This window comes from Sorex araneus, chromosome 5 (assembly GCF_027595985.1).
Source record: "Sorex araneus isolate mSorAra2 chromosome 5, mSorAra2.pri, whole genome shotgun sequence".
NCBI lineage: Eukaryota > Metazoa > Chordata > Mammalia > Eulipotyphla > Soricidae > Sorex > Sorex araneus.
The window spans coordinates 23810186-23837665 of NC_073306.1; the positions used below are offsets into that span (position 1 = coordinate 23810186).

Here is a 27480-nt window from a genome sequence, read left to right on the forward strand (position 1 = left end):
AAAAATAAAGATTCAAACACAGGTATGCCTGGCCCTCTACCATACTGTGTGAAAGAGAGAATTTTGAAAATGACCCTGAGTAACCCTTGCCCATGCCAGCGTGGTAGGCAGAATTCGGAAATGGTCCTGAGTGACCCTTGCCTCAGTATTATCTCCTCTTCTGTGAGTGTGACAGAAACTGACTACTAAGGAGGCGTCACTGATGTGATCATATGGCAAATAAGAAGTCTTGCTAATTTGTGGAACTTAATCTAATTATAAGAGACTTTTTAGAAGAGAGTCCTGGGTGGAGAGATTGCTCAACAGGTTAAGTGTGTACCCTGCACACAGGCAGGCTGGGGATCCTATCTTGAGCACCAACCCAGGAGTAGTCCCTGAGAATCACCAGCTATGGTAAAGTCACTGTCACTGTCACTGTCATCCTGTTGCTCATCGATTTGCTCTAGTGGGCACCAGTAACGTCTCCATTGTGAGACTTGGTGTTACTGTTTTTGGCATATCATATACGCCACGGGGAGCTTGCCAGGCTCTGCCATGCAGGCGAGATACTCTCAGTAGCTTGCCAGGCTCTCTGAGAGGGCGGAGGAATCGAACCCGGGTTGGCCGCATGTAAGGCAAACACCCTGCCACTGTGCTATCGCTCCAGCCCATGGTAAAGTAAAAGAATTAAAATTTCTATTTATTTGTTTTTTTGGCCACACTGGGGGATGCTCGGGGGTTCTCCTGGCTCTGCATTCGTGACTTACTCCTGGCAGTTATCAGGGGAACATATGCAATGCTGGAGGTTGAACCAGGTCAGCCGCTTGCAAAGAAAGTGTCCTAACCATTGTACTGTCTCTCTGGCCTCAATTAATAGAAAATTTTAAAGCAGAGTCCTTTCGGTAGCTGGCAGCTGAATGAAAAGTCAGAGAAATTCAAAGCTCTCGCAGGACGGGATGCACCGGGCTAACCTGTAGATAGGCCACGGGACAAGAACTCTGTGCAGATCCCAGCAGCCAGCCAGTCTGAAACTCAGATTCTGCCAACAACCTAAGTGAATTTGGAAGACGATTTCTCCTTGAATTCTTCTTAGAGCTTCCAGAATAAAGTTTAACTTGGCCAGTAACCTGGTTTCAGCCTTATGAAACTTTAAGCAGAAAACTCTTGATATATATCTTATCTACAGAACTGTAAGATTATAAAAGGACAAAGGGAGGATGTGTGTGTGTGTATTTTGAAAAATAAATTTCTGCATTTCAACAAGTTTAAGTATTCAGTAAGTGAATTAAATAGACATTTTGTATAGCCATCACTGTCTGCCCCCAAAACTTTCTCATATTCCAAACCAAAAGTGCAACTTTTAAGTCCCCATTCCTGTGCTTCGCAATATTTGGAAACCACCATTTTGCTTTCTGTCTCTTGATTTTGACTCTCCTGAGTTTTTATATAAGAAGAAGCAATATTCGTCTTTTTGTGACTGGTATATTAAGAATATTAAGTTCTCTAGCCCTGGGTGTTTTGTTTTGTTTTGTTTTACTTTTTGGGTCACATCTAGTCATTGTCAGATGTTACTCCTGGCATCTACATCAGAAATTACTCCTGGTGGTGCTTGGGGGACCATATGGGATGCTGGGGATTGAACTCAGGTCAGCCGCATGCAAGACAAATGCCCTACCCACTGTACCATTGCTCCAGCCCCTGGGTGCTTTAACTCTTTGTAAATGTGAACAATACTGCTATGAATATGAACAGATAAATATCTGCTTTTCACTCAAGAGCCAGTTTTCAATTATTCTGGATAATATAAACGTGTTTTCAGTACATTCATTATCTTCAAAATTGAGTATATAAAAGTAAACAAAAAAATTTTGTATTTGAACACCACCACTAGGTCCTAAATAATTGGTGAAGGGGCTGGGGAGACAGTTCAAGGATTAAGATACATTTTTCTTGCACGCAGAAGACCCAGTTCAATCCCTGACACATGACTCCCTAGCATCACTGGGTGCAGCCCTGGAGGTCCCTGAGAAATGGAGGTGAGGCTTTGCTCAGTCTCTCTGGCATGGCCCAGGTTAGGCCCTTATGCACTGCATTTTGGAGCCTGTACACTGAACCACTGTCTCAGTCAGCTGAAAATAACTGAAGGAACCCTTGACCCCTGAAGACTGCTTGAATGAACTTCAGCCCTTCAGAAAACACATGAAGAGAATTGTCTTCTTGTGAAATTATTTCTGAGACAAAAAATTTTTAATGATAGTTTACAGTCATTTTGCATTCCCTATATGAGTTCACAGGTCTAGGAACTGAGAATCGACAGCTACTGACATCAATAGAAAGCAAAACCCAGACATCACGTGCCTCCTGATAAAAGAACACACCACTACCCATCATCTTGCCAAAAGGATCACAGCTGAGTCTCATCCAGTCTTTAGAGGCAGCTGTGGGGGCGGAGAGGGGGAAAGAGACAGAGACAGAGGAACAAGTTGAATTGTACCAGCATGTAGTCAGCAAAAGCTACACTACGAGAAACGCCAACAGATCAGAGGGCCTGGATTCTTCAACAGATGAGTTACAGGGTAGAGAAATGGCTCAAAAGGCTGGAGTTTTTGCTTTGCAGGAGGGAGCCTGAGATTCCATGGCACCACCTGGTCCCCCAATACACAGGAAGCAACCCCACAACAAAAACAAACAAAAAGAATAGCTGAGTTGCAAACAAAAGATATCAGAATTTAAGTGGACAAAATACAGAATTGAAATATAGAATGTCGGGGGAGGGCGAGAGATAGTACAGCAGTTATGTTTCACTCAGAACCAGAACCTGAAACCAGTTCGATTCTCAGTCGCACCAAGGACCCCAAGCATTGCTGGGTGGAGCCTGGAGGCCCCCAGCACCACCCAGGCAGGGGTGGCCGAGTATCCCTGGCACTTCAGGGCCTGAGCAGCATCAAATCCTCAGGTCCTGGCACTGAAACTCTGGCCCAAGGCTAAAACTTGCCAGAAAGTTTTAGCAAAAATATATGTATATAATAATCCTAATCTAATAAGTGATTAATAGAATGGTGGCTAGTTTGATAGGGGGCTATAATTTGAATGGGGCATATAGAGAAGCTTCCTGGGTGGTTGGCCAAATCTTATTTCTTAGTCTGGGTAATAATCATGAGGGCTAACAATTCACCAATTTTCTCTTTTAAAAAGGACATAAGATGTAACAATGAGACAGTGGCCCAAATCCAGACTTCAACTGAATTCAACTGAAGGGCTGTCTCAGTACAGCTCTGCCAAAATTTCGCTATTAGTCTCTCTCAAGCCAAGAATGCAGTTAATACCAGACTGAGTGGTGACTGAGGTCAATAGCAAGTGCTTAGAAAAGCAATTAAATCAAGACAAGAGAAACCAAAGCAAAGGAACGATATAAGAGAAAATAGATGTGGCACATCTTGAAATGTGAAATTTTAAAAATCTTTGTACTACCGCTTCTGCTCGAAGAAAGCCTGTCTCACTTCCATCCTGCTAACTGACCAAACAAATTTCAAGCTCAGCACCATTAGAATTTTATTTCTTTGGTTTTTCTGTTTTGCTTTGTATTTTGTTTTATAATTTAGTTTCTCAGTTATTTCCCAATCCTATGAAGAAGCTACTGCTAATAAAGAAAATTGTAAGCTTACCAAATATAGTCCTATCTTCAGAAGTGCGGATGCAGATGGGCCAGAGAGATAGTACAGCAGGAAAGGCACTTGGCTTTATATACGGCCCACCTGGGGGCTGATCCTCAGCACCCTGAGCCCACCACAAGTGGTCCCTGAGCACCAGAAGTGGTCTCTGAGAGCTAGAAGTGATCCCTGGGTGAGCCAGGAGTAAGCCCTGAGTACTGCCCCAAAACAAAAACAAACAAAAGGTAAAGAGGCAGAAAAAGAGATGGCAAAAAGTAGTGAGTTCTTTGTTGAAATATTGCATGTAACCAAAGTAAAGAGAAAGTAAAGTGAAATTTATCAGTTACACAGGCGGAGGTGGGGAGGTGGGGGGATGGGAGGTATACTGGGGTTTTTTTTGGGTGGTGGAATATGTGCACTGGTGAAGGGATGGTTCTTTGAGCATTGTATAACTGAAACGTAAGCCTGAAAGCTTTGTAATTTTCCACATGGTGATTAAAAAAAAAAAAGTAAGTAAGAAATCCATCTATTTGAACTAACATGGTAAGATGTACATGCTCTAGAATCTGGTCATGAGCAAATAAAACCCTATGCAAGAAAAAGGGGAATGGAAGGGAAGGGGAGGGGAGGGGAGTGGAGGGAAGGGGAGGGAAGTGGAGGGAAGTGGAGGGGAGGGGAGGGAAGTGGAGGGGAGGGGAGGGAAGGGGAGGGAAGGGGAGGGAAGGGGAGGAGAGGAGAAAGCAGCAAGAGCCTCGAGGTCATGAGAAACTACCGAACTTGTATGACAAAGGTAAGCCCTTTGCTACAATAATCGATCCAGGCACTCTAGTTATCTGGACAATGCCGAAAACTAAAAAAGCAATTACAAACTTCATGTCGTTGACATGCCTATGCTGTCCAAAAAGAAGGCCACCGGGCACATGAAGCGACCAGGCACCTGAAGTGTAGCCACACTGGGTTTCAGACTTACTATGAAAAGAAAAGGGTCCACATTTCTTAACTTTTAAAACATTCACTATGTGGGGGGCTGGAGCAATAGTACAGCAGGTAGGGCGTTTGCCTTGCACAACCCGGGTTCGATTCCCAGCATCACATATGGTCCTCTGAACACTGCCAGGGGTGATTCCTGAGTGCAGAGCCAGGAGTAACTCCTGTGCATCGCCAGGTGTGACCCAAAAAGCAAAAAAAAAAAAAAAAAAAAAAAATTCACTATGTGTTGAAATATTGAGGCAATTATTATTTCACATCATAAAATATGCTGGCCTAAGTAATTATTATTAAATTAGTTTTACCTGTTTCTTTTTACTTTTTTGGTGGGAGACGTGGGTCTTCCCAAGCAATGTGCAGGGGGGCCAGGGGCTACGCCCAGTGATTCTCTGCCATCCAGCATGGTGGTTCAATGTGAGGGTCCAACGCTGAGGTGTTAGCTTGGGCCCAATGATGGTGGGGCTCCCCTAGGTACCCCAGTAGTGCTGGGCCTCCAAGGCTACACTCAGTGATTCCAGAGAAGGGGAAGAAACCTATGGGGCCTGGGCTTGAACTGAGGTCAGACACATGCAAGGCACGAGCACTAACTCCTGCACTCCCCTCAGGGGCCTCTTTCTACTTTATAAACGTAGACCCTACAGGCTACATGTGGCTTGCAGTACATTTCTAATGAACACTGAACAGAAAAAAACACAGCAGCTGAAAGTGGAGATTGGGGGGGTCGAGGAGATTTGGGGGATCTAGCTCAAAGTGGTATTCCCATGTCTTTGCACAAGGTTCAGGGTTCAGGCCCCAGCACTACAGGGCTCCCCAGTTCTGCCGAGTGTGGCTCTGGTGGCCCCTGATGACAGGAATGCCATCCTCCCCAACAGCAAAACACAAAAGCAACAACCAAAAAAAGGAAAAAAAAAAAAAAAGGAGGAAGATTGGAGGGCAGACCCAGCAGTGCTCAGGAGCTATTCCTGGTTCTGTGCTGAAGAAAGATGCCTCGTAGTGCTCAGACGACGCTATGCCATGCCAGGGTTTAAACCAGAGCCAGTCACATGTAAGGCAAACGCCTTATCTTCCATACTATATATCTCTGGCACCCCAAAACTGAGGGAGGGGGTAGATGGTGGCATCATACTTGGTGGTGTTAGGGGTAATTCCGGGTTCTGTGCGCACAAGTGACTCCTGGAGCTCAGAGGGCCTAATGTGACGCTGGGGCGTCCAACCCAGGTCATGGCCACAGCAGCCACATGCGAGGCAAGTGCCTTTGCTCCCGTACTATCTCTCCAGCTCCCCGAAATGTTCAAAATTAGAGGGTTTTTTCCTACTGTATGCTCTGCAAGCAACATTTCGACATGTTGTAGCTTCATTTCCTGTCTAAAATGGGGTTTAAAAAAATTCATGAGCTGAAGAAAGACAGATTATGGTATAAATCTTGCATGTGGCTGCAGCTGCAAACCTGGTTCCAACCTTCAGCACCACATATGATCCCTGGAGCACGGCCAAGCACTGAGCCTGAGGATAGAGCCAGGAGTAGCCCCAGAGCACTGCAGGCTGTGTCCCACCCTCACCCCCCACCCCTCCCCAGAAAAAAAAAAACCAAGAAAACCATTATCTGCATTATTAGGACATGGATTCAGCTTAAAAGCATGAGCCAAATGTACTGAATTCTACTTTGTATCTCTGCACTTCGGTTGCCTATCCCAATAATTAAGGAAGCTCAAATTTAATTTCCATCAAGACATATTTTTCTTTTTTTTAATTAGTTTTCATAAAATGAATACTCACTCTCAGTCTTACACATCCTCTGCGAGAGCCTCTCATCATTTTGTCCTTGGACTAAAAGAAAAACAAAAACATTCAATGAATAAAAGATTAACAGACTATTTTAGAGCTATCTAGGGATCAAGAGACAAAATTCACAGTACTGACTCTCCCTTCTCTCCAGCTCCCTTTTATCCTTATCACTTAAAGATAAAAAAATGGCAGATTTAAACTTTTAAATGTCTTATAATCTATACAAATAAACTTAATCAACATTTTACATGTACATTTGATTTAACACCTATTACACTACAGCTTCCATTCCTCCTTCATAATCCTGAACTAGAATGAAGTGTTACTCATAGTTCAGTAAATCTGAAAATTATCCGAAAGGTTAAGAATCAATCCCACATGATTCTGACTCAGAGAGAAAAAAGCATGTTTCGAAAAAAAACACTACAATTCCTCAAAATGGGCCAAAAATTTTGCCTCAGAGACTTCTTGTTCCATGTTCCCCAGCTTGGAATATCCTTGACCCAGACCCACGTACAGAAGGTGGATGAGAGTAAGGCTGGAGTGGCCAGGGGCAGCCGGGGAGGCCCTGAGTGCCACGAGGGTCCAGGAGCACCACATCCTCAGACCCTAGCACTGGGCTGCCTGCCCAGTCGGCCAAGTATCACCATGGGTGGCCCCCAGTATCACCATGGCTGGTGCCACTTGGAAGGCTCAAATAAAAACTAACCAATCCAAAACAAGAGATGTGGGGACCAGATCCTGAAGGGTCTGAAAAGAAAATGGTCAACACACTTTATTCAATAGCTAATGGGGAGCCACTGGAGGCTTTCGAGGAGAGGCATAACATTCTCAAAATCGTGTATTGGGGGCCAGAGATATGGCTCAGTGGTGTAGTACTGCCTTGAATATGTGTAGGCATGGGCTTGAGGCCCAGCACTGCTTGACGCCACCAGGTACAATTCCTGGCACCACAGCAGTAAGAACAGCAGCAACAACAACAAAGATGTGTTTAAAGTACAAGAACTATGGGGTAGGGGAGGGAAGATGTGACTAGCAAGAGATAAACACTGATGTCCCCCTCTATGGGATGGGCACTTTGCACACTATGAAACTCACCCCAAAACCGCGGGTAAGAATCATCACTTATAAGAGTGGCACCAAGGAGAGCAAGAAAATGCATCTACATATGGGCGATGGGAAAACGGAGCGGAGTTAGGCACACCTGCACAATTCAGAATGGCTGTTCACAAATCCTTCTCCCAGGCCACATTCATGTTCTGCTCTCCTGGAAATCTCCTCTTCCACCGTAACATAAGCCCTGTCATTCTCCTCCCACCATTACATGGCACTGCAGGGAAGCTAGTGGGATTAAGTGCCCCACGTGCTGATATCCGACCAAGCTGGGCAATAATCACAGGATCCACTATACCCCCCAGGGAAATGAAGAATCCTTTCCCAGGTGGTTTTCTGCTGCATTAGATAGAAGCAAGAACTCTCCTTTCTGCCTGCTCTTGACACCTTCCGCAGACCTTGTACCTGAACAAAGCAATGACTGAAACCTCTAAGTCTCAGCTGCCTGATATCGCCAACTACAACCTAGCCCAAAGCAAACAACCCTGCCCGAGCTAAAAACATTCACTGGATGTGAGAGGATTGAATTTGAGAATTTTAGTCAAATCTGGAAATGGAAGAGCCCAACGCAGCCCCAAGCCAGCAATCCCCCTACTAGGAGTTATTTTACAAATGCTCTCAAACCGGCTCAAATATACTCTTAGCAAGGAGGCACAAATAGTCATGCAAGCTATAGCCCAGGTGCGAGAACTCTCTCTACTTCCAGCTACAATCCAGAGCGCCAAGAAAGGATCACCCTAATAATTCAGGATACTGCAATCTTTTCAGTGGAGTGGGAAAAAAGGATCCTCCCCAAAGTGGAGAGATACGGGACTGGTAATTATACTTCTGAGAGGTTCCAGAGCTAGCATAGCCTGTTAGACTTGGTGATCGAAGTCTGCTACTTTTTCGTTGTTATTATTGTTGTTTTCATTTTTGGTTTTGGGTTTTGTTTTGTTTTGTTTTGTTGAGGACAAGAGGTGCTCAGGGTGGGCATGGGTTACTCTAGGCAATATCCCTGGCAGGTCAACTGATTTTCTTACAAAGATGTCAAGACCAGTCTTTCTAACAAAGGATGCTGAGATAAAGGGCATACCCATATGCAAAATAATGAAACTGAACCGCCAGATGCCACACAAAACCACTAAGTTTGGGAGCTTGTTTTTTTGTTGTTGTTGTTTTGGTTTTTGAACCACACCAGGCAGTGCTCAGGCTCTGAGTTCAGGGACCATTCCTGGAGGGTTTCATGGAGGGTTTCATATGGGGTGCCAGAAATAGAAACCAGGCCAGCCACTTGCAAGGGTATAGTACACCCTACCCACAATACTACTGCTCCACCCCCACACCCAAACCCACTATTTTTTTTTTCTTTTTGGGTCACACTCAGCGATGCACAGGGTACTCCTGGCTCTGCACTCAGGAATTACTCCTGGCGGTGCTCGGGGGACCATACATACGGGATGCTGGGAATCGAACCCTGGTCAGCCTTGTGCAAGGCAAACACCCTACCCACTACGCTATCACTCCAGCCCCAAAAACCATTAAATTCTTAACAAGCTAAAACTATTAGGTTCCCTTTGAAGAAAATACAAACATCTATTGTGATTAAGATTGGCAGTGTTTTCTTAGTTAATGATACCAAAAGCACCACCAACAAAAGAAAAATAAACACCATCATGCTGAAAAACATTGATGCTTCAAAGGACATAAATAAGAAAGTGTGGGCTAGTGCGGGGGTGGGGGGATGGGCAGTGGCTAAAGTGGGAGAGCACAAGACTGGCATGTGGAGCCTGGACTTAATTCCCATCACCCATGTGTGTGTCAGTTCCCACAGCATCCCAGGGAGTGCTCCCAGCAGCCCCTCACAGGCACCATGGACTATGTCCCCCGAGTACCACAACTGTAAGTGAGCAGGAACAAAAAAATTCCATCCTGTGTTCCACATATTTTTATTTTTATTTTTGCGTCACACCTGGCAATGCTCAGATGTTCTGCTTGGCTCTGCACTCAGGAATTACTCCTGGCAGTGCTCAGGGGACCATACGGGATGCCGAGGATTGAACCGGGGTCAGCTATGAGTAAGGCAAATGCTGTACTATCGCTCAGGCCCCCTCCCCATAAATTTTTAGACTTTTCACTCACCTCTTGCCTTTCCCATGTTAATAAAATGTTTCTATAGCAGTGTGTTTAGTGTTAAACAAGGCACCAATTACAGACAGAAAGAACAAACAAAAAGGTCAGAGAGGTAATACAGTGGGTAAGACACTTTCCTGAAAATGGCTGACCTGGGCTCAAGCCTTGGCACCACATCTGGTCTCTCAAGCTCTGCCAGGAGTAATCACTGAGCACAGAGCCAGGAGTAAGCCCTGAGCACACTGGGTATGACCTAGAAACCAAAAATAGAAAAAAAAAAATCCCATACCTGATGGTATCACACAGACTACAAAGACCAAGACTGCGCATGAATGTTGATGTTATCCTTTAGAAAGAAGAGGCTGACAAGCCCAAGTGATTTCAGGACACCAGCGAGACCCTGATTTCATGGCAGGACCCCTTTCCCCACCTGCCTGACACCATTTCTGGTCTTGCCACTCCCACTGCCAGTATTTTGTAAGCCCCAAATTCCAGCTTGAGAGTAAGATGGTTTGGGGGGACAAGTCCACCATCTTCTTAGGGTGCTGAATGGACCTCTTTTCCTCACACCACCCTTGGTCTCTGAGCACTGGCCTTCAAGCAGGGAAGTAAACTGATCTTGGATCTATTAACACAATGACCAAAAATGAGAACTGGGGAGGTGGGGGGGGGGAATTGGGGAAATGAGAAAGTGGGAAAAAAAAAATAAAGAGACCAACACAGGCACCCTCCCCGTTGCAGGCGTGCCCGTGAATCTGCAGTCTGCACCAGACTCAGGCCCTCACTCTGGCAATCCCAGTGTTCTGTGAAGAAATGGCAAAGAAAAGAAGCAAGACTGTCTGCCTGAATTTAAGAACTGAATTTTTGAAAATTTAAGTTTCTGGGGGTGGGGGACAGAAACACCTTCTTGACTTAGGTCTGACAATTTTTTTTTTAAAGTAAGACACCAAAAGCATAGAAAACAACAATGAAAAAAAAAAAGTAGAAAACCTGGACCTCTTTATCCCCTCTCTCTTCCATCCATGCAAAGTCCCTCATTTCTGTCTCTTAAAAAATCTCTCAAATCCCTTAACACTCCCACCAAAATCACCCTCACCCAGACCTCCTCAATCTGCCCCTCCAAATTCCTATTTTACTTTATTTCGGGGAGGGGGGCATTGGGTCACACCTGGCAGTGGTCAGGGGTTTCCTGGCTCTGCATTCAAGGAGCACTCCTGGCGGGGCTCAGGGAATCATAGGGGATGCCAAAGATCAAACCCAGGCTGGCCAGGTACAAGGCATGCCTCCTGCCCGCTGCACTATCGATTCGGCCCCCAAACTCCTCCCTATTATCTACTCCTCTTTCCTCCAATCTTTCTCCACACAGTAGCCAGAGGAGTCTGTTCCAAGTATCTGGGCAGGTTACTTCCTCAATTTAAAAATGAAACAAGTAGGGCTGAGACATGGTTCAAAGGGCTGAGCACATGCTGTACATTCAGGTTCAATTCCCAGAACCGTATGGTGTTCTGAACACTGCCAGGAAGTAAACCCCAAACGAAACCAGATATAACCTTAAAGCACCACCAGGTATGGCCCCTAAACAACAACAACAACAACAAAAAAACCCAATATAACGAATCCCTCCCCTCCCACCAAAATTCAATGGTTCTACATTGCTCTTCGGATAAAAACCCTAATTTCTTAGCATACTCTCTCCAAAGACCCTACTTCTCTGATCCAGTCCTGCCCGAAACACCCCTACACTTCTGTGTGATGATCACATTTTGCTATCCCTGAAACAAGCCAATTCCTTCCTCTAAAGATGTTCTCCATGAAGTAACTTCATCTACCTTCACTTCGTAACTGGCTGGTTCCTACTTATCCTTTCAGTTTCCTGGAAAGTGGGCCTGTTCCTTAACATCTGGATTACTTCCATTCCAGACCTGCTCCTAAAGTTCTCTTACCACACCCTTTCCTTTCCCAACACCATAGGGCAAGAAACTTCCCTGGATTACTCAGTGTTCCTTTAAAAAGCCCTTTAGAGTTGGAGAGATACCACAGCAGGTAGGGCGTTTGCCTTGCACGCGGCCTACCAGGTTCAATCCCCAGCATCCCATATGGTCCCCTGAGAACCACCAGGTGTAATTCCTCAGTGCAGAGCCAGGAGTAATCACTGTGCATGCCCGGGTGTGACCCAAAAAAGAAAAAGAAAAAAAAGCCCTTTAAAAACCCAACAGTCCAAGCAAACAACTCCCTCAAAAAAAGCCAGGGTGGCCATACTAGTATCTGACAACATAAATTTCAGGTTGAAAAAATTAGAAGGGACAGTAAAGACCACATGTTACTAATCAAGGGAGATGTAGAGCAGGAAGAAATCACACTGCTAAACGTGTATGTACTTAATGAGACCAGCTAAATACTTAAAACAACTGCTAACAGATTTTAACAAGGACATTGCTAGCAACACAATAGCAGTTGGAGACTTCAACACTGCCCTATCACCTCTAGATAGATCAACAAGATTAAAACTCAGCAAGGAAACACTGGCTTTGAAGGAAGAGACAGAAGACAGAGGGCTAATAGATCTATACAGGACTTTGCATCCTCAAAAGAAAGAATACACATTTTTTTTTCAGTGCACACAGAACATTTACCAAAAATGACATCTGCACTTGTATATTCATTGCAGCACTGTTTACAATAGCCAGAATCTGGAAAAAAAACCAATGCCCGAGAATAGATGACTGGTTGGTTATAGAAACTTCGGTACATCTACACAATGGAATACTATGCAGCTGTTAAAAAGATGAAGTCATGAAATTTACACATAAGTGGATTAACATGGAGAGTATCCTGTTAAGTGAAATGAGTCAGAAAGAGAGGAACAGACATAGAGAGATTGCATTCATTTGTGGAATATAAAGTAGCAGAATGCGAGACTAACACCCAAGAACAGTAAAGATAAGTACCAGGAGGATTACTCCACAGCTTAGAAGCCAGCCTCGCATGCTTGGGAAAAAGGCAGCTCAAATAGAGAAGGGACCACCAAGTAAAGGGTGCTAGGAGGGCCCACTCGGGATGGGAGATGTGAACTATATATGGTAGACGATAGACCGAACATGATGGCCACTTAATAACTCTATTGCAAGCCACAACACCCAAAAAAGGAGAGAGAGCAAAATGAAATGCCCTGTTACAAAGGCGGGGTAAAGTGGAGGGAACAGGGTGGGGGTGGTGGGAGGGATGCTGGGACCATTGGTGGTGGAAAATGGGCACTGGTGGAGGGATGGGTACTCGACAACTGTATGACTGAAACGCAAGCACGAAAGTCTGTAAGTCTGTAACCGTACTTCACAGTGATTCGCTAATAAAAAATTTTAAAAAGAAAAAAATCCAAGAGTCTTCCAACAGTTCCACATACATGAGGATTTGTTATGTTGTTTTCCCTGATCTGAAGTGATAATAAAAACTTCTTTTATTCCCAGAGGAGGACACATTAGTCTAAAACCTAGGAACCCAGGAAGTTTCCTGGGTACCAGGAGGTGAGGAGTAGTTATCTTTTTCTCTCCCAAAAGTAGAGAAAAATCACTTTTCCTCAAGTCTGCAGTCACTGTATTACACACATAAAGACAACTAAGCCAGCCCTTATGGCATTGCCCTGGAGATAAGGACTAGGGCAAACATGGGCTAGTGTATTAATAACTGAATTACATATGAACTCTATCTCTGATCTAGAATCCCTTGCATGTGTATTCAAGGTAAAGTATTCTTATTTTTAAAACTTTCCTAAAAAGGGAGAGAGCTCTCAAGAGGAGTACATGCTTTGAGCAGGTTTGATCTAACACTGTATGATCCCCCAAGTACCTCTGGGAATAATCCCCAGGCTGGGAGTAGCCCCTGAGCCACTGGATACCATGACACAAAATTCAAATAATGAACACATTCACATACCTAAATAACTATACCCTAGTACTTCACGCCAATTAAATTTTTTTTCATCCCTGTGAGCCTAGAAATTCTAGGAGAATAATAATGTAGTATTCAGTAAAGACAGGGAACAAAAATTAATAGATCAAGGAACAATCAGTCCTTTATAGACAGGATAGGGGGAAAAAAGTGGATTTTGGTGATGAACTTGATTATATACAACATGTTGATTCCTAATGAGGCACAATGCAAACTTATATCACTACTGTCACTGTCATCCCGTTGCTTATCGATTTGCTTGAGCGGGCACCAGTAACGTCTCTCACTGAGAGACTTATTGTTACTGTTTTTGGCATATCCAATACGCACAGGTAGCTTGCCAGGCTCTGCCGCGCGGGCTCAATACTCTCGGTAGCTTGCCGGGCTCTCCGAGAGGGGCAGAGGAATCAAACTCAGGTCGGCCGCTTGAAAGCTGAACGCCCAACCGCTGTGCTATCACTCCAGCCCCCATGTCACTACACTATACTAAAATTAAATCTTTTTAATTTTTTTTTGTTTTTTGGGTCACACCTGGAGATGCACAGAGGTTACTCCTGGCTGTACACTCAGGAATGACTCCTGGCGGTGCGCAGGGGACCATATGGGATGCTGGGAATCGAACCCGGGTCAGTCGCATGCAAGGCAAATGCCCTACCCGTTGTGCTATTGCTCCAGCCCTAAATTTTTTTTTTTTTTTAAATACAAGAAACTCCTTGGGACTGGAGTGATAGCACAGCTGATAGTACAGCTCACTTTGCACAGAGCCAACCTGGGTACAATGCCCAGGACTACCTATGGGCCCCAAGCCCACCGGAAGTAATCCCGGAGCACAAAGTCAGGAATAAGTCCTGAACACCCAAAAACAAAACAAAACCATAAAAAAAAAAACCTAAGCTCTTAAATATGTATTCATATATAAAGTAAATATTTGTTGAATGATAGGAATGCAAGTGCAGATAATTTCAAATTTTAGTAGATATCATCATCTATGACCTACATAGATAGTACTGTCTCAACAGCAAGTAATCTGAAACTTCTGTTATTATTTCAACTGTTAGCCAGAAAGCTAAAATAGTTACTAAATCACCTATCCTAGAACAAATTAAATTTGATAGCTCTTGATTTGTTACTAAACTTATTAAATCTATCTCAAAAGAACTGTTGTCCTTTATGCTATAATCATATCTGCTGTACTTTAACTTTTTGCATGATTGTTTTTCCCCAAAATGCTGACTCCACTACCCACCAACCAATACTGTGTGAGTAGTCCTCAGCGCTAAATATCTTAGAGTACTAGACTCCCTACAGTATGCTGCCCATTCTACCGATCTAAAATAGATACATGAAATGGGGAGATGGCACAAAGAGCTGAAGCATGTGTTTTGCATAAGGGAGCGCCCTGAATTCCATCCCTGGCAGCACTTGGTCCCCTGTAAACAATCAGGAACAACCTCTGAGTGTGACTTGGGAGAAGCCCCAGAGCACAGCAAAGTATAGCAAAAAAATCACTGTATCACTGTCACTGTCATCCCGTTGCTCATTGATTTGCTCGAGTGGGCACCAGTAATGTCTCATTGTGAGACTTGTTCTTACTGTTTTTGGCAAATCGAATACACCATGGGTAGCTTGCCAGGCTCAGCCGTGCATGCAAGATACTCTTGGTAGCGTGCTGGGCTCTCTGGGAGGGGCAGAGGAATCGAACCCGGGTTGACCGCGTGCAAGGCGAATGCCCTACCTGCTGTGCTATCACCCCAGCCCATAGCAAAAAAACAAAAAATAATTAAATACATAAACTGATCATAACTGCAGCGCCCAGAAAACCAATAAACAGAGTCTAGCCCCCCCAAATTTTTGATGTAATAGTTGGGTATACAATTAGCATAGCCAAAGAATCTCCTAAGAAGAAAACTAGAATGAGATAGGAAACCAAAAGAAACTTTTTGTTGATGAAAATTAAGCAGCTTGTCGAGAAAATGAACAAAAATTAGAAACAGTTTTCCATTCCTATCATAGATTTATTTCTGAAACGATCACATCAATCTATTAGAATGTATCATTGACCTTGACAAAATAAACTGCAGAAATTATTCTGGAGGGGGCTGGAGAGATGAGAGCTCAGAGGGCTGGGTGCATTCTTTGTATGCTGGAGGCCTGCATTTTTTCCTGGCACTGCACAGTCCCCCACAGAGCCCTTGAGCAATGCTGGGTGTAGTCCAAAAAGGGAAAAAAAATTAAAAAACTATTATAAAACACAACAGAACTTATTTAGGCTCCATGAGGGAATTTTGTGTTTCTGTACACCATCTCTCACCAAACCCATCCATCACTGCCACCATATATAGTTCTGTCTCCTCTCTCTCTCTACCTCATTCTAGTTTTCTTCTCAGGAGATTCTTTGGCTATGCTAATTATATACCATCAGAGGAACCCAGGTGTGTGTAATACCATCAACGGTCAACATCCAGAGATTTAAAAGCAAGCTCCCAGAAGCATGCGGCCGCTTTGCAGCCGCGCAATATCTTACAACCTAATTTTCCCTCTGGGAGAAACTCACACGCTACTGAGAGCTTCCTGCCGACATGGGACAGCCTCTCAAGCTTCCCATGGTGTATCCATATGCCAAAGCCAGTAACTAGCTGAATCTCATTCCCCTGACCCTGAAGGAGCCTCCAATATGGCATCATTGGGATGGCAGAGAAGAGAGAAGCTTCTAAGATCTCAGGAATAGGACGAATGTAGAGGTTACTGAGACCGCCTGAGCCACTCAATGATCAACGGGATTTCGTGATCGTGATACCCAACTATTACATCAAAACTTTGGGGGGCTAGACTCTGTTTCTTGGGAGCTGCAATCATGATCAAGTTATATATTTGATCAATATCATATATATGACACTAAATATTATTGATAATATTGATATATCAGGTTAATAAATATCACCTTGCTACTGCACCATTATAATCTCTCAAATCAATCAGAAAGTGACAATGAAAACCCCATTAAGTAACAATAAAATTTTTTATTTGGGGGGGTGGGGATCGTGGGGAGACCACAGCTGGCAGTGCTAAGAGCTTACTCCAGGCTCTGCACTCAGGGATCAGTCCTGGGAGGCCTCAGGAGAACAAACCCAGGTTGGCTTTGTGCAAGGGAAGTGCCCTACCTGCTCTGGCCCGATACTGTAAATGTAAAGCAGAGATAGTACAGTGGCTAAGGCACTACTAAGGTTTTTTTGGGGGGTGGGAGTATTTATTTGTTCTGTTTGGGGAGGCTGGAGCGGGTGAACTCTTCAGAGGCACTCAGGCTCTGTTCAATGTGAGGGCTGGAGGGCCCAGAGGTGCTCAGGCCCTGCCGTGCCAGGGATTATCCGGGGATACCCAGGTGGTGGGGAAGCTGGGCTGGTCCTGGGCGTGCTTCATAACCATTCAGGGCCAGGGATCCTAATGGGACACATGCAAGGCAAGTGTCTTTACCCCCGTACCCATGGTCTTCAACCAGCAGTTCATGGACTGGGGCTATTCGCAGTGTAGCAAGGTTGAAAGGTTGAAAGGTTGAAATAACCCTGCTGTTATCTCTCTGGTCCCATTCTTGGCATATTTTATTATTTCAGTTTCACTTTAGGATACCAAATGTCAAAAAAAAAATTTTTTTTAAAGAATGGCTACAAGTTTCCTAAAGTCAGTTAAATAAAGAATAGTTCAAAACATTTTCCATTTACATTTCTAAGGCTACAGATACATTTCAGTGAAATCTCTTCAATTTATAAAAACATGCCTAGAATATATCTTAGCAGTAGAGCACTTGCTATGCATAAACATTTTGTGGATCTTTGTGCTTGTTTTTGGCTTGGGGCCACACCCAGCAGAGGTTGGGCTTATCCTGCCTCTGTTCTTAGGATCACTCCTAGTAGTACTTGGGAGGACTGTATGGGTTGCTGGAGATTGAACCCTGGTCAGCAGCAAGCAAAGCAAGCACCTTACCTACTATACTCTGTCCAGCCCCCTTGCCATACACATGTGAAGCCCTGGCTTAAATCCCCAACATGAGAAAAAAATAAATACATACAATTACAAAATTAAGAGACACAGGAGGGAGCTCACTGGTAAAGCTCATGCCTTCCATGTATGAGGCGCTGGCTCTGATCATGGGCACCATAAAAAAATACATGTATTTGTAATCCCCTTGCACTAGAAGCAAATATAAAAATAAGTATACCCAGAGATATGTAGCAAATTATTCTAGTATAATTTAATAAAATAATATGGGCTCTGAAATGAAGAGAGAATACATTGAGTTCCATCCCTAACAATTTGCTAGCAAGTGTGATCTTAGTGAAGCTGCAGTTTCCTATTTTGTAAAACTGGAGGAATACTCTTATAGGACCCCTGCCAAGTTCAGAGTTAATATAAGAAGAGACAAGAAAAAGAAAGAAAAAGCTTTTTAAAAAGAAAAGAAATGTTGTAAGAAAGCAGTAAGCACAGAAAAGGTCCTAAAGTCATGTTCCTTCCTTCTTCTACTTTAAATACAGCAAAAAAGACCCTCACCCCCAAATTCATTTTCTTTAAAACTAAGTTAGCCCTACTCCCAAAGGGTCATACTTTCACTCCAGTGTAGTGGAGAAAAGCTTTTTCTTCTCTTTTAAGTTTTTTTGGCTAGTATGATGATTAAATTGCCATAAAACAGATTAACTGGAGAAAAAATTGTGTGAGATCTTACTAATATACACAAATACAGGATATTCAAACTAAACAAAGCATCTTCTAAATTAAAAAGCAATACATTTGTGAAGAACTGGCAAGACAAAAAGACTTTAAGCCTAGATTTTATTAGCCAGAAATTAAGCAGTTGTTTATAGCTTTCTTTACCTTCAAGACTATCTTTGATGATAAGAATTTATCTCCTGGGGGCTAGAATGATAGCCACAGCAGGTAGAGCGTTTGCCTTGCACACAGCTAACCTGGGTTCAATCCCCGGCATCCCATATGGTCCCCCAAGCACCACCAGGAGTTATTTCTGAGTGCAGAGCTAAGAGTAACACCTGAGCATACTGCACACATCAATTTTTTTAAAAAAGTATGTCTCTTTACCTCCTGGTACAAATGAGAAATCAGAGAAGGTTCAGGGTGTTCTTTTTGTACCAGCTATTTCTCAAGGAACTCTGTTCCATTTTTTTAAAAAACACTTAAATTGTGCTAATATTGTTGGGCTTTTCTGTTTATTTGGAGGCCACACCTGGTGAGGATCAGGGGTTACTCCTAGCTCTCCACTCAGGAATCACTCCCTGCTATGCTCAGGGGACTATCTGGGATGCTGGGAATGGAACTCTGGTGGGCTGTGTGCAAGGCAAGCAGTGTCCTACCCGCTGTACTACTGCAATGTTGCTAATATTGTTTCAAGAATACAATGCTGCTGTTCTACACTGCCAGAGAGCAAGCATTCCACCACCACTATCTCTGGGTGTACTCACTCCTGCTCTCTCTCTCCACAGAATTACGAAGCAAACAGTTCTGTAGATAAGACTCTCAGGGTCTGTGAACACAGGCCATTATTCAGTTCCTTACTATGTTTCTTTATACTCTCTATGTGAGATCAACGCCCTCTATTCCATCCAAGTAGCAGCTAACTGCAGAATTTCATACTTTCTTCTGGCTACATAGTATTCCATCCTGTGTTTATATCAGTTTCATTATCCACTATCTGTTCTTTGGCTCATGGGTTGGATCTTGGCTATTGTGAATATCGAGCTAAGGTTACTTTAAGTGGAAATACTCAACATTGCCATTGTGGCACATTTGGGGATGACATAACCTAAGTGTCAACACAGGTACACTGCCCACCATCAATGCGGTTCCCTGTACACATACATACCAATCTGCTTTAGTAACAAAAGCCTTGACAAAATTCAGCAACAGAACAAAAACATTTCCCTTCTTAATACCTATCTACTACCTAATGGGCCCTTTCCCAGTCCAGATCAAATACAATTTATTACATTCTACTTAGTTCATGCATGCTGCTATTATGCTAGTTATATTTCAGAATATATTAAACTATAATTGCATATAATTTATAGCATTATAATTGTTAGTATTCTCAATGGTTTTTTTGGACCTCAATTATTCTAACAATATCTTCCACAAATTAAATGCCTAAAGGGTATTAGGTAAATGTTTCCTAAAATAGCTACAAGCTCCCCTTGAAAGTACCCCTCATTCAACAAACATTATTCACTTAAAATATGCCCATTCAAGTCAAGGATACAATTCAGCAGTGAACACTTGCCTAACATGTGTGAGGTCCTGAGTTTGATCCTCATCAACACAAAAATAAGTAATATCTGTTAACAAAACTCCCTTTGTTCTATTTTTACTATAAATTTGGCAGCCCATAGAGTTAAATTCTTTGGCCTTTAGGACACCCCCCCCACCCTTAACAAACACACACACATTGGACCACCACCACCACCACCACCACCACCACCACCACCCCCTTGCAGTGCTCAGAAGCAACTCGTGACTCTGCATTCAAGGGGTCATTCTAGGTGATGCTCAGGGAACTGCATGTTACACAAGGACTAAACCTGCAAGATGCAAGACAAGCATCTTACCCCCTGTATCTCTTTGCCCACCCACCAGAAAAAAAAACAACAAAAAAAAAGACCAAAAAAATACAATTGTTTTTACCAATTGTAATTTTACTCCAAAATGTAGGTTCCAAAAAATAGACGAAGGCATAAGATTTAACAAGTAATTGCAAGCAGGATGTCATCTATCAGAAATGCTCACTTTTCCACCACGTGACTAAGATTACAAATTATCTTTGAGAATTCATCATTTTTGTAATTACCTCAAGTGAACAAACAAAACCCATACATCACTCAAAAAATCTTGAGACCTAGTATTTGCTCCCATCCCCATTCTGCCCCATCTAGCAGGCTTCTTTCAGTAAACTGAAGATGGAGACTTTAGCTATCCTAGCGTGAGGCATAATGCCTTTTTACATAATGCCCTTCCTTCTTGGGGGACAGGGGTGCCCAAGGGGGCACTAAGGGCCCATCAACAGTTCTAGGCCTGCAGACTGTTCAGTGTATGGACTCCAGGGCCTGATGCTGCTGGGACCCCAAGGTTGCCCTCTATCAGATCAAACAGGTTTATTTACTCCTTGGTGGCTAAGAAATTTTATACATTTTTAATAATAATTTATATCAAATGTTCTATGCCTGATTAGCTTTTAACATAGAGATTTTGATTACATTCTTTTACTTATTAATACAGATGCTTAAGCAGTATCTATAATATTTTCTAATATAAAGCCAACATTCCCTTTAACCCTTTAAGATTAAACACACCTGGTACTTTTATTGGCGTATTCAAATTTCCCCTTTAAATTTTCTTTCTTTTTTTTTTTTTTTTTGCCTTTTGGAGATGCACAGGGGTTACTCCTGGCTCTGCACTCAGGAATTACCCCTGGCGATGCTCAGGGGACCACATGGGATGCTGGGAATCGAACCCGGGTCGGCCTCGTACAAAGCAAACGCCCTACCCACTGTGCTATCACTCCAGCCCTCCCCTTTAAATTTTTTTATTTTTTTATTTTTGGGTCACACTTGGCGATGCACAGGGGTTACTCCTGGCTCTGCACTCAGGAATTACTCCTGGCAGTTCTCAGGGGACCATACGGGATGCTGGGGATCGAACCCAGATCGGCCGCGTGCAAGGCAAACGCCCTACCCACTGTGCTATCGCTCCAGCCCCTCCCCTTTAAATTTTTTAAATTCTCTTCACTCTTACTAAATTTTACATTTGTAGCAGTTATCTATTTCATGTAAACTCTAAAATGTATAAGCACATAATATTTTTTAAAAATACTTTAAACACTGTGTTTTACAAAGTTGTTCATAATAAAGTTGTTCTGGGCATTAATGTTTCAACACCAAATCCACCACCAGTGTTACTGTCCTTCCACCACTGTCCCCAGTTTCCCACCCAGCCCCCAAGCCTGCCTCCTTGGCAGGCACAAAATAATTTATTTTATATTGCCTCATACAACAGAAGTGGGATTATCAAAAAAATAACTCAGTAGAAGAAAATTTTGAAAATGTTATATCTCACAATGGGGTTATTAAAGTCATTGTCTGAGAATTTACTGAGCTGTTGGTTGCTAGTTGAGCTTTCTGTGTTGTTTTTTGCTTACTGGGTTTAGATGGCTTCTACCCAACTTTCCCATCTAATTTGCTGTGTTCCTACTGAGCTGTTGGTATTGTGGAATTTGGAGGTGTTGTGCATATGTGGCCATGCACTCCAGGAGCTCCAGGATCTATGTGACTGGGAGTTTTGTCATGAAAAAGTGGCTGGGCTATTTAAATTTATATCTCTAAAAAATAATAATAATAAAGAAGAAGTTTGTGAAAACAATTTTATTCATGATTTTTTGGTATTTCAGGAGATCAGCTGTATTCATCTCTGTGTAGGTGTCACAACATTCACAAAAAAAGTGGTGGTGGGGGAGAGAGATCTCCTGCTCTTCTGTATGTGAGTGTAATTTAGGGCTGGAGAGTCAGCTCAGAGGTCAGATGCACAGCTCAGGATTAGGAACATACGCCTCTGTATGTACAAGGACCCGACATTGGTCCCCAGCACCGCATGGTCACTGCTACCACACCACCAGGTGTAGTCCTGGGAGTCCCCATCACGGGCCCTAAAACTGAATCCACCAACCCAGCTGGGCAGAGTCTGCCAGTCTCCCTGAGGACTGCTTAGAGGACCTTTCCCCCGCCCCCTCCAAAGAGTGAGCCAAACAGTGTGATACAAGCATAACGATCCGTGGAACTGAAATGAGAGCACCAGAGCCAGAGCTAGCTCAAACAGGCTGGAACATGTGCTTGACATTACGCATGTTCAAACATTAGCACTGCATGGTCCCCAGAGCAATGCCAGCAGTACAGAGCTGGGAACAACTTCTAAGCACCACAGGTATAGCTCCAAAGGTTAAAAATAATTTGGGGGAAAGGCACACCCAGCAATGCTCAGGGGTTACTTCTGGCTCTACACTCAGGGATCACTCCTGGAGGTGCTCAGAGGACCATATATGAGATGCCAAGATCAAACCAGGTTGGCCATGCCCTACCCACTGTGCTATCGCTTCAGTCCTAAAAATAATTTTTTAAGAAAAAAAAATGAGAATCTGAAAATAAACCATCACATCGATTGATTTGTAACAAGAGCCCAAGACAAATAGACAAAGGTGTTTTTTTTTTCCTTTTAATCTTGAGCAACAACCCAGCAATGCTGAAGGCAGCTCCCAGCAACTTGTGCTGAAGGAGGTTGCTCCCAGCAAAGGGAGTACCAAGGACCAAACCCAGGCCTCATGCATGCAAAACATACTCTGCCCATTAAGATAGCTCTCTGACCTACAAAGAAGTCTTTTCAACATAAAGTACTAGGATATCTTGGATATTCATGTGCAAAGGACTAATACTAACTCAAAACAAACTCAAAATGAATGAGACCTAAATATAAGAGTTGTAACTATGAAACAGGAGTATAAAATTTTTGACCTTAGATAAAACAATGGTTTTAGATATGACAACAAAAGGAACAAGCCAAAAAGAAAAAAATAAATCATATTTAAAACTTAAATTCCAGGCTGGAGGAATAGCACAGTGAGTAGGGTACTTCCTTTGCCTTCTGCCAAGCCAGTTCCAACCCCATAGCCCCTTGTGGTCCCCCTGATCCCTGCCAGGAGTGATTCCAGAAGTAAGACCTGAGCATCAACTGGGTGTGACCTAAAACCAACCAAAAAAAAAAAAAAAGAAAGAAATTAAAATAAAATTTAAATTATCTTTCAAAGGGCATGATAGGGGTCTGAGAGATAGTACTGCAGGTAGTACTTTTTTCCTTGCATATGATCAATCCAAGGTTTAATTCCCAGCATCCCATATGATCATCCACGCACCACCAGGAGTAATTAGCGCAGAGCCAGGAGTACCCCTGAGCAATGCGGATGTGCTCTCCGACCAAAAAAAAGAAAAGGACACCATAAAGAAAGTAAAGATACAACCCAAGAGAAAACATATTTATAAACTGTATATCTAATAAGCTACTTATAACCTAAGTGTACCAAAAAATTAGTTCAACAATAAAAGACAACCCAATTTTAAAATGAGAAAAAGATCTACAGAAATACTTCTAAAAATATATACAAATGGTGAATAAACACATTAAACGATACTAAACATCAGCAATCATTAAGGAAATAAATCCACAACTAGAATAACATACTACTTCACACTCACCCAGATGGCAATAATCAAAATGACTGATAACAAATGTTGGCAAAGATTTAGAGGAACTGAAACCCTTATGCCTCTTGTGGAATTTGAAATGGTGTTGTTTTTTTTTAATCTGGCAGTTTCTTAGAAGTTAAATATATAGAATTACCATATGAAGGAATAATTTCACTCCTAGATACAGATCTAAGACAAAAACTTATGTCTATATTAGGGGCCAGAGCAATAGTATAGCAGGTTAAGCATTTGCATTACATGCAGCCAACCCAGGTTTGATCTCCAACATCCCATATGGCTCCCCTAGAGTCATCACGAGTTATTCCTGAGTGCAGAGCCAGGAGTAACCCCTCAGCACTGCTGGATGTCACCCCCCATAAAAAAAAAAAAATTCTACAACCAAATTATGTACACATAAATATTCATAGTAGTATTAGTCATAAAAAATGTAAGAGTGGACATGACTCATGCCCATTAGCTAATGAGCAGATAAACAAAATATGAAATGTGGAATCTGCCTATAATGGACTGTTTAAACAATGAAATGTACTGATACATGCTGTAGGATAGCATTGGTTTGTCCTTTCTCTCTTGCCAAAGGGAGCTTAGGTTTATCGGGTTACACCCATCACAGTGTTCCCGAGTCACTCCCATTCCTTTGTGCTTATCTGTAACTTCTCTGTGCTCTCATCCCCAGCGGGTCTATTACCTTTTTCCCCTAATCAGATTCTGTTTAACTTGTAGGTCAGATCCTCCTAAGGGCACTTGACTTGTATTCATGTATTGCCTTTCTCCTCTCCTCAGGTCTTTTGCATTGTTTGCTTTAAAGCAATGTCCTTTTTGTATAGACAGAATAAGACAGTTAATATTATGCTTTTGTAACTTGGGAGTTAATTGACTTCGAATAATATTTACCCCCCCCCCAGGCATCTGTTTTCTCTCGACTTAAGCTTCAGTTGCCCTTAGTTCCTAGCACCCCCAAAGCAGGGTATCAAAGAAGGACTCGACTCAATGGGCAAGCTGTGAGCTACCCTGGCATCAAAATGGGCCAGGCCAAAATGCAACAATACTTAACTATAAGTTAAGAGCATGGTCATGGACAAATGCTGTCACGATCCAAAAAGTAATGACGAGATTAGGACTCTGTTAGGGTTAGGAAAGACTAATCTGGCCTGAGCACTGTAGTCTGAGATCTATACTGGAGAGCCCCCAGGAGACCAATTCTACAAGCTTAATGTATCTCTTACTGTGTCCATACAAATACTAATATTATGAATGTATATTTGCTGGACTAAGGAAAGGAGAAACACACCCATAATTGGAATTTCAGTCTTGGGAGAGTTGTCTTGCTAGATGAGAATCTGTCCTAGAAGAAGCTTCCCCTGGGGGAAGGACTTTACCTCTGTTGATTGTCTGACCACACCTACATGTAATTATTACCCCAACCCCTCATGCAGTGGGATTTAACTAGGCTCTAAGAGTAGGCTGAGGGAGCAAGAAGGAGAATGAAGTGGGAGCCAGAGAATCAGAACAGAATGGAGATGGGAACAGAATAAACTGCAACTGACACCAACCAGCCTGGCCCTCGTTCCTTCCTCTGTCCACAGATCACCATCAGCTTTTCCAGGGTGGGCGAAGCGGCCCGAGACCACCGAACACGGGCGGTGAGAGAGACAGAGCGCCACAGCCTTTTAGTAAATACACAATATGCTACAATATGAATAAATCTCGAAAACACTGGTAAGTCAAAGAAGTCATAATACAATCCATACTTTCTTAATATGGATACAGCAGGAGTGGATGGGTGGTGCTCTGGGTGAATTTGTCAGTCAGTTTAAATCTGGCCCATCCAATCCAAATAGATAATAGGATGATTGGGAGTGGGAGATAACAGCAGAAGTCTCAGCTGGTCTCTACCAGCCCCTGGCACTATCTTTGCTCTCTCTCCGCCTTCTCTGTATATGCGCCCAGATGGACTATGGGATCAGATGAGGCTTGTGTGCCCAGACAGCCCAGGACAGTCAGGCTTCAGGCCCGATGGGGACAGAAGACAGTCTGGGCTCAGATGCCCAGGAAAGCTCAGGTTCAGGCAGGGCTGGGATGCCCAAGACTGAGAAGGTGCTGTGAAGAGGAGTCTCACCCCCACACATGTGGTGATGGTGGCCAGAAAGGAGTCAAGTCAGGACAAACAAGAGAAACTGCTGGGTAGAGTTGAGAGGCCCAGCAACAGGTAGAGATCGGGGATCTCACCCATGTGCGCTCTGGCCGTGGCGAGAGACTCACAAGGCTGAGATGGCAGGAGCTGCTGGGGTACAGCTGAGACAGGTCTCCTGCCCACGAGCATGTGGTCATGATGGGAAACTGTCAGGGTACACTTCAAGAGATTGTACCCCAGCAGCTAGGTTTCAGAAGTTGTACACTGGACTGGGTATCGTGAGACAGAACAAGTGATATTGTTCTCAGGGAAAGGAGCAATCTGGACATTTGGGAGGGACCCGGAACCATCTACTTAAACTGTACAATAAACTCTAACTTCTTTTTTTTTTTTTCTGGTGTACATTTAAACTCTAACTTCTTGACCTTCCAAGATGTATAGGAAAATCTTTCATACAATTCTCAAGAACCCACCAGCACAGGAAAACCCACTTTGCCATTAACAATACGACTCTATTTATATGAGATGTCCCAATTAGGCAAATCTTTGGAGAAAGAAAGAAGAGTGGCTGGCACCAGGGAGTGATATACAGAGAAGCGAGTATTAACAGAAATGTTTCTATTAATAATAATAAAAATCTATAAAATCACTTCTGGGGATGGTTTCACCTTTCTGTGACTACACTAAAATTATTAAGCTGCATACAAAAGCATTGCCAGTGGTTCCTTAAACTGTGGAGCAAATGAGGTAGACTGGAAAACAGAATGTCCACCTTTCTGTTCAACCCACCTTGGTCACCAGCACTCAGGTAAATGCCTGGCCTAAGTTAGGTCAGTCCCCGCTAAGCACAGGCATTGTCTGTCACCATTAGAATTTCAGTAGAAGGTGACATGGTGAAGAAAAGTTTTTGCTAAAATCTCCAGGGCAACATGCAGTCATGTCTGAGGACCATGTGGTGCTAGGGGTCAAACTCAAAATCTTGTGCACGCCAGAGGTGTGTTTCAGTCCTCTGAGCTATCTCCTTGGCCCTTAGTTGTGGTGATCTTTAAAAAGTTTTGCATAATATTGTTAAAACTAAATGTTCACTTGTCAGAGTCAGAGAGACAATACAGCAGGTAAGGTGCTTGTCTTACACATGATGGACCTGGGTTTGACCCTTGGCACCATATATGGTCCCATGAGCCCACCAAGAATGATTCCTGAACATAGACAGGTGTGGCACGAAAACAATATTTAGTTCTCATACTGAAAAATTAATATTCTTTTTTATTGAATCACCATAAGAACGGTTACAAAGCTTTCCAGTCTTAAGTCTCGGTCATACAATGACCAAACACCCATCCCCTCACCAGTGCACCCCCTCCATCACCAAGAACCCCAATATACCCATCCCAACCCTCCCCCCGCCAATGTGGCAGATGATTTCCACCTTACTCTCTCTCCGCTTTGATCACATTCAATATTTTGACAA

The 27480-nt window shown here is 43.2% G+C and overlaps 1 protein-coding gene across 7 annotated transcripts in view; it reads right to left on the bottom strand.

The window, feature by feature from the left end:
• OSBPL9 (oxysterol binding protein like 9) overlaps positions 1–27480 on the bottom strand; it is a 223716-nt gene that overhangs the window by 117954 nt on the left and 78282 nt on the right. For all 7 annotated transcript variants that reach the window (XM_055138078.1, XM_004607137.3, XM_004607131.2 and 4 more), the window contains exon 2: positions 6393–6443. In XM_055138078.1, coding sequence (XP_054994053.1) covers positions 6393–6431 — 39 coding nt within the window. In that variant the 5' untranslated portion in view covers positions 6432–6443. The remainder of the gene's footprint in view (positions 1–6392; positions 6444–27480) is intronic.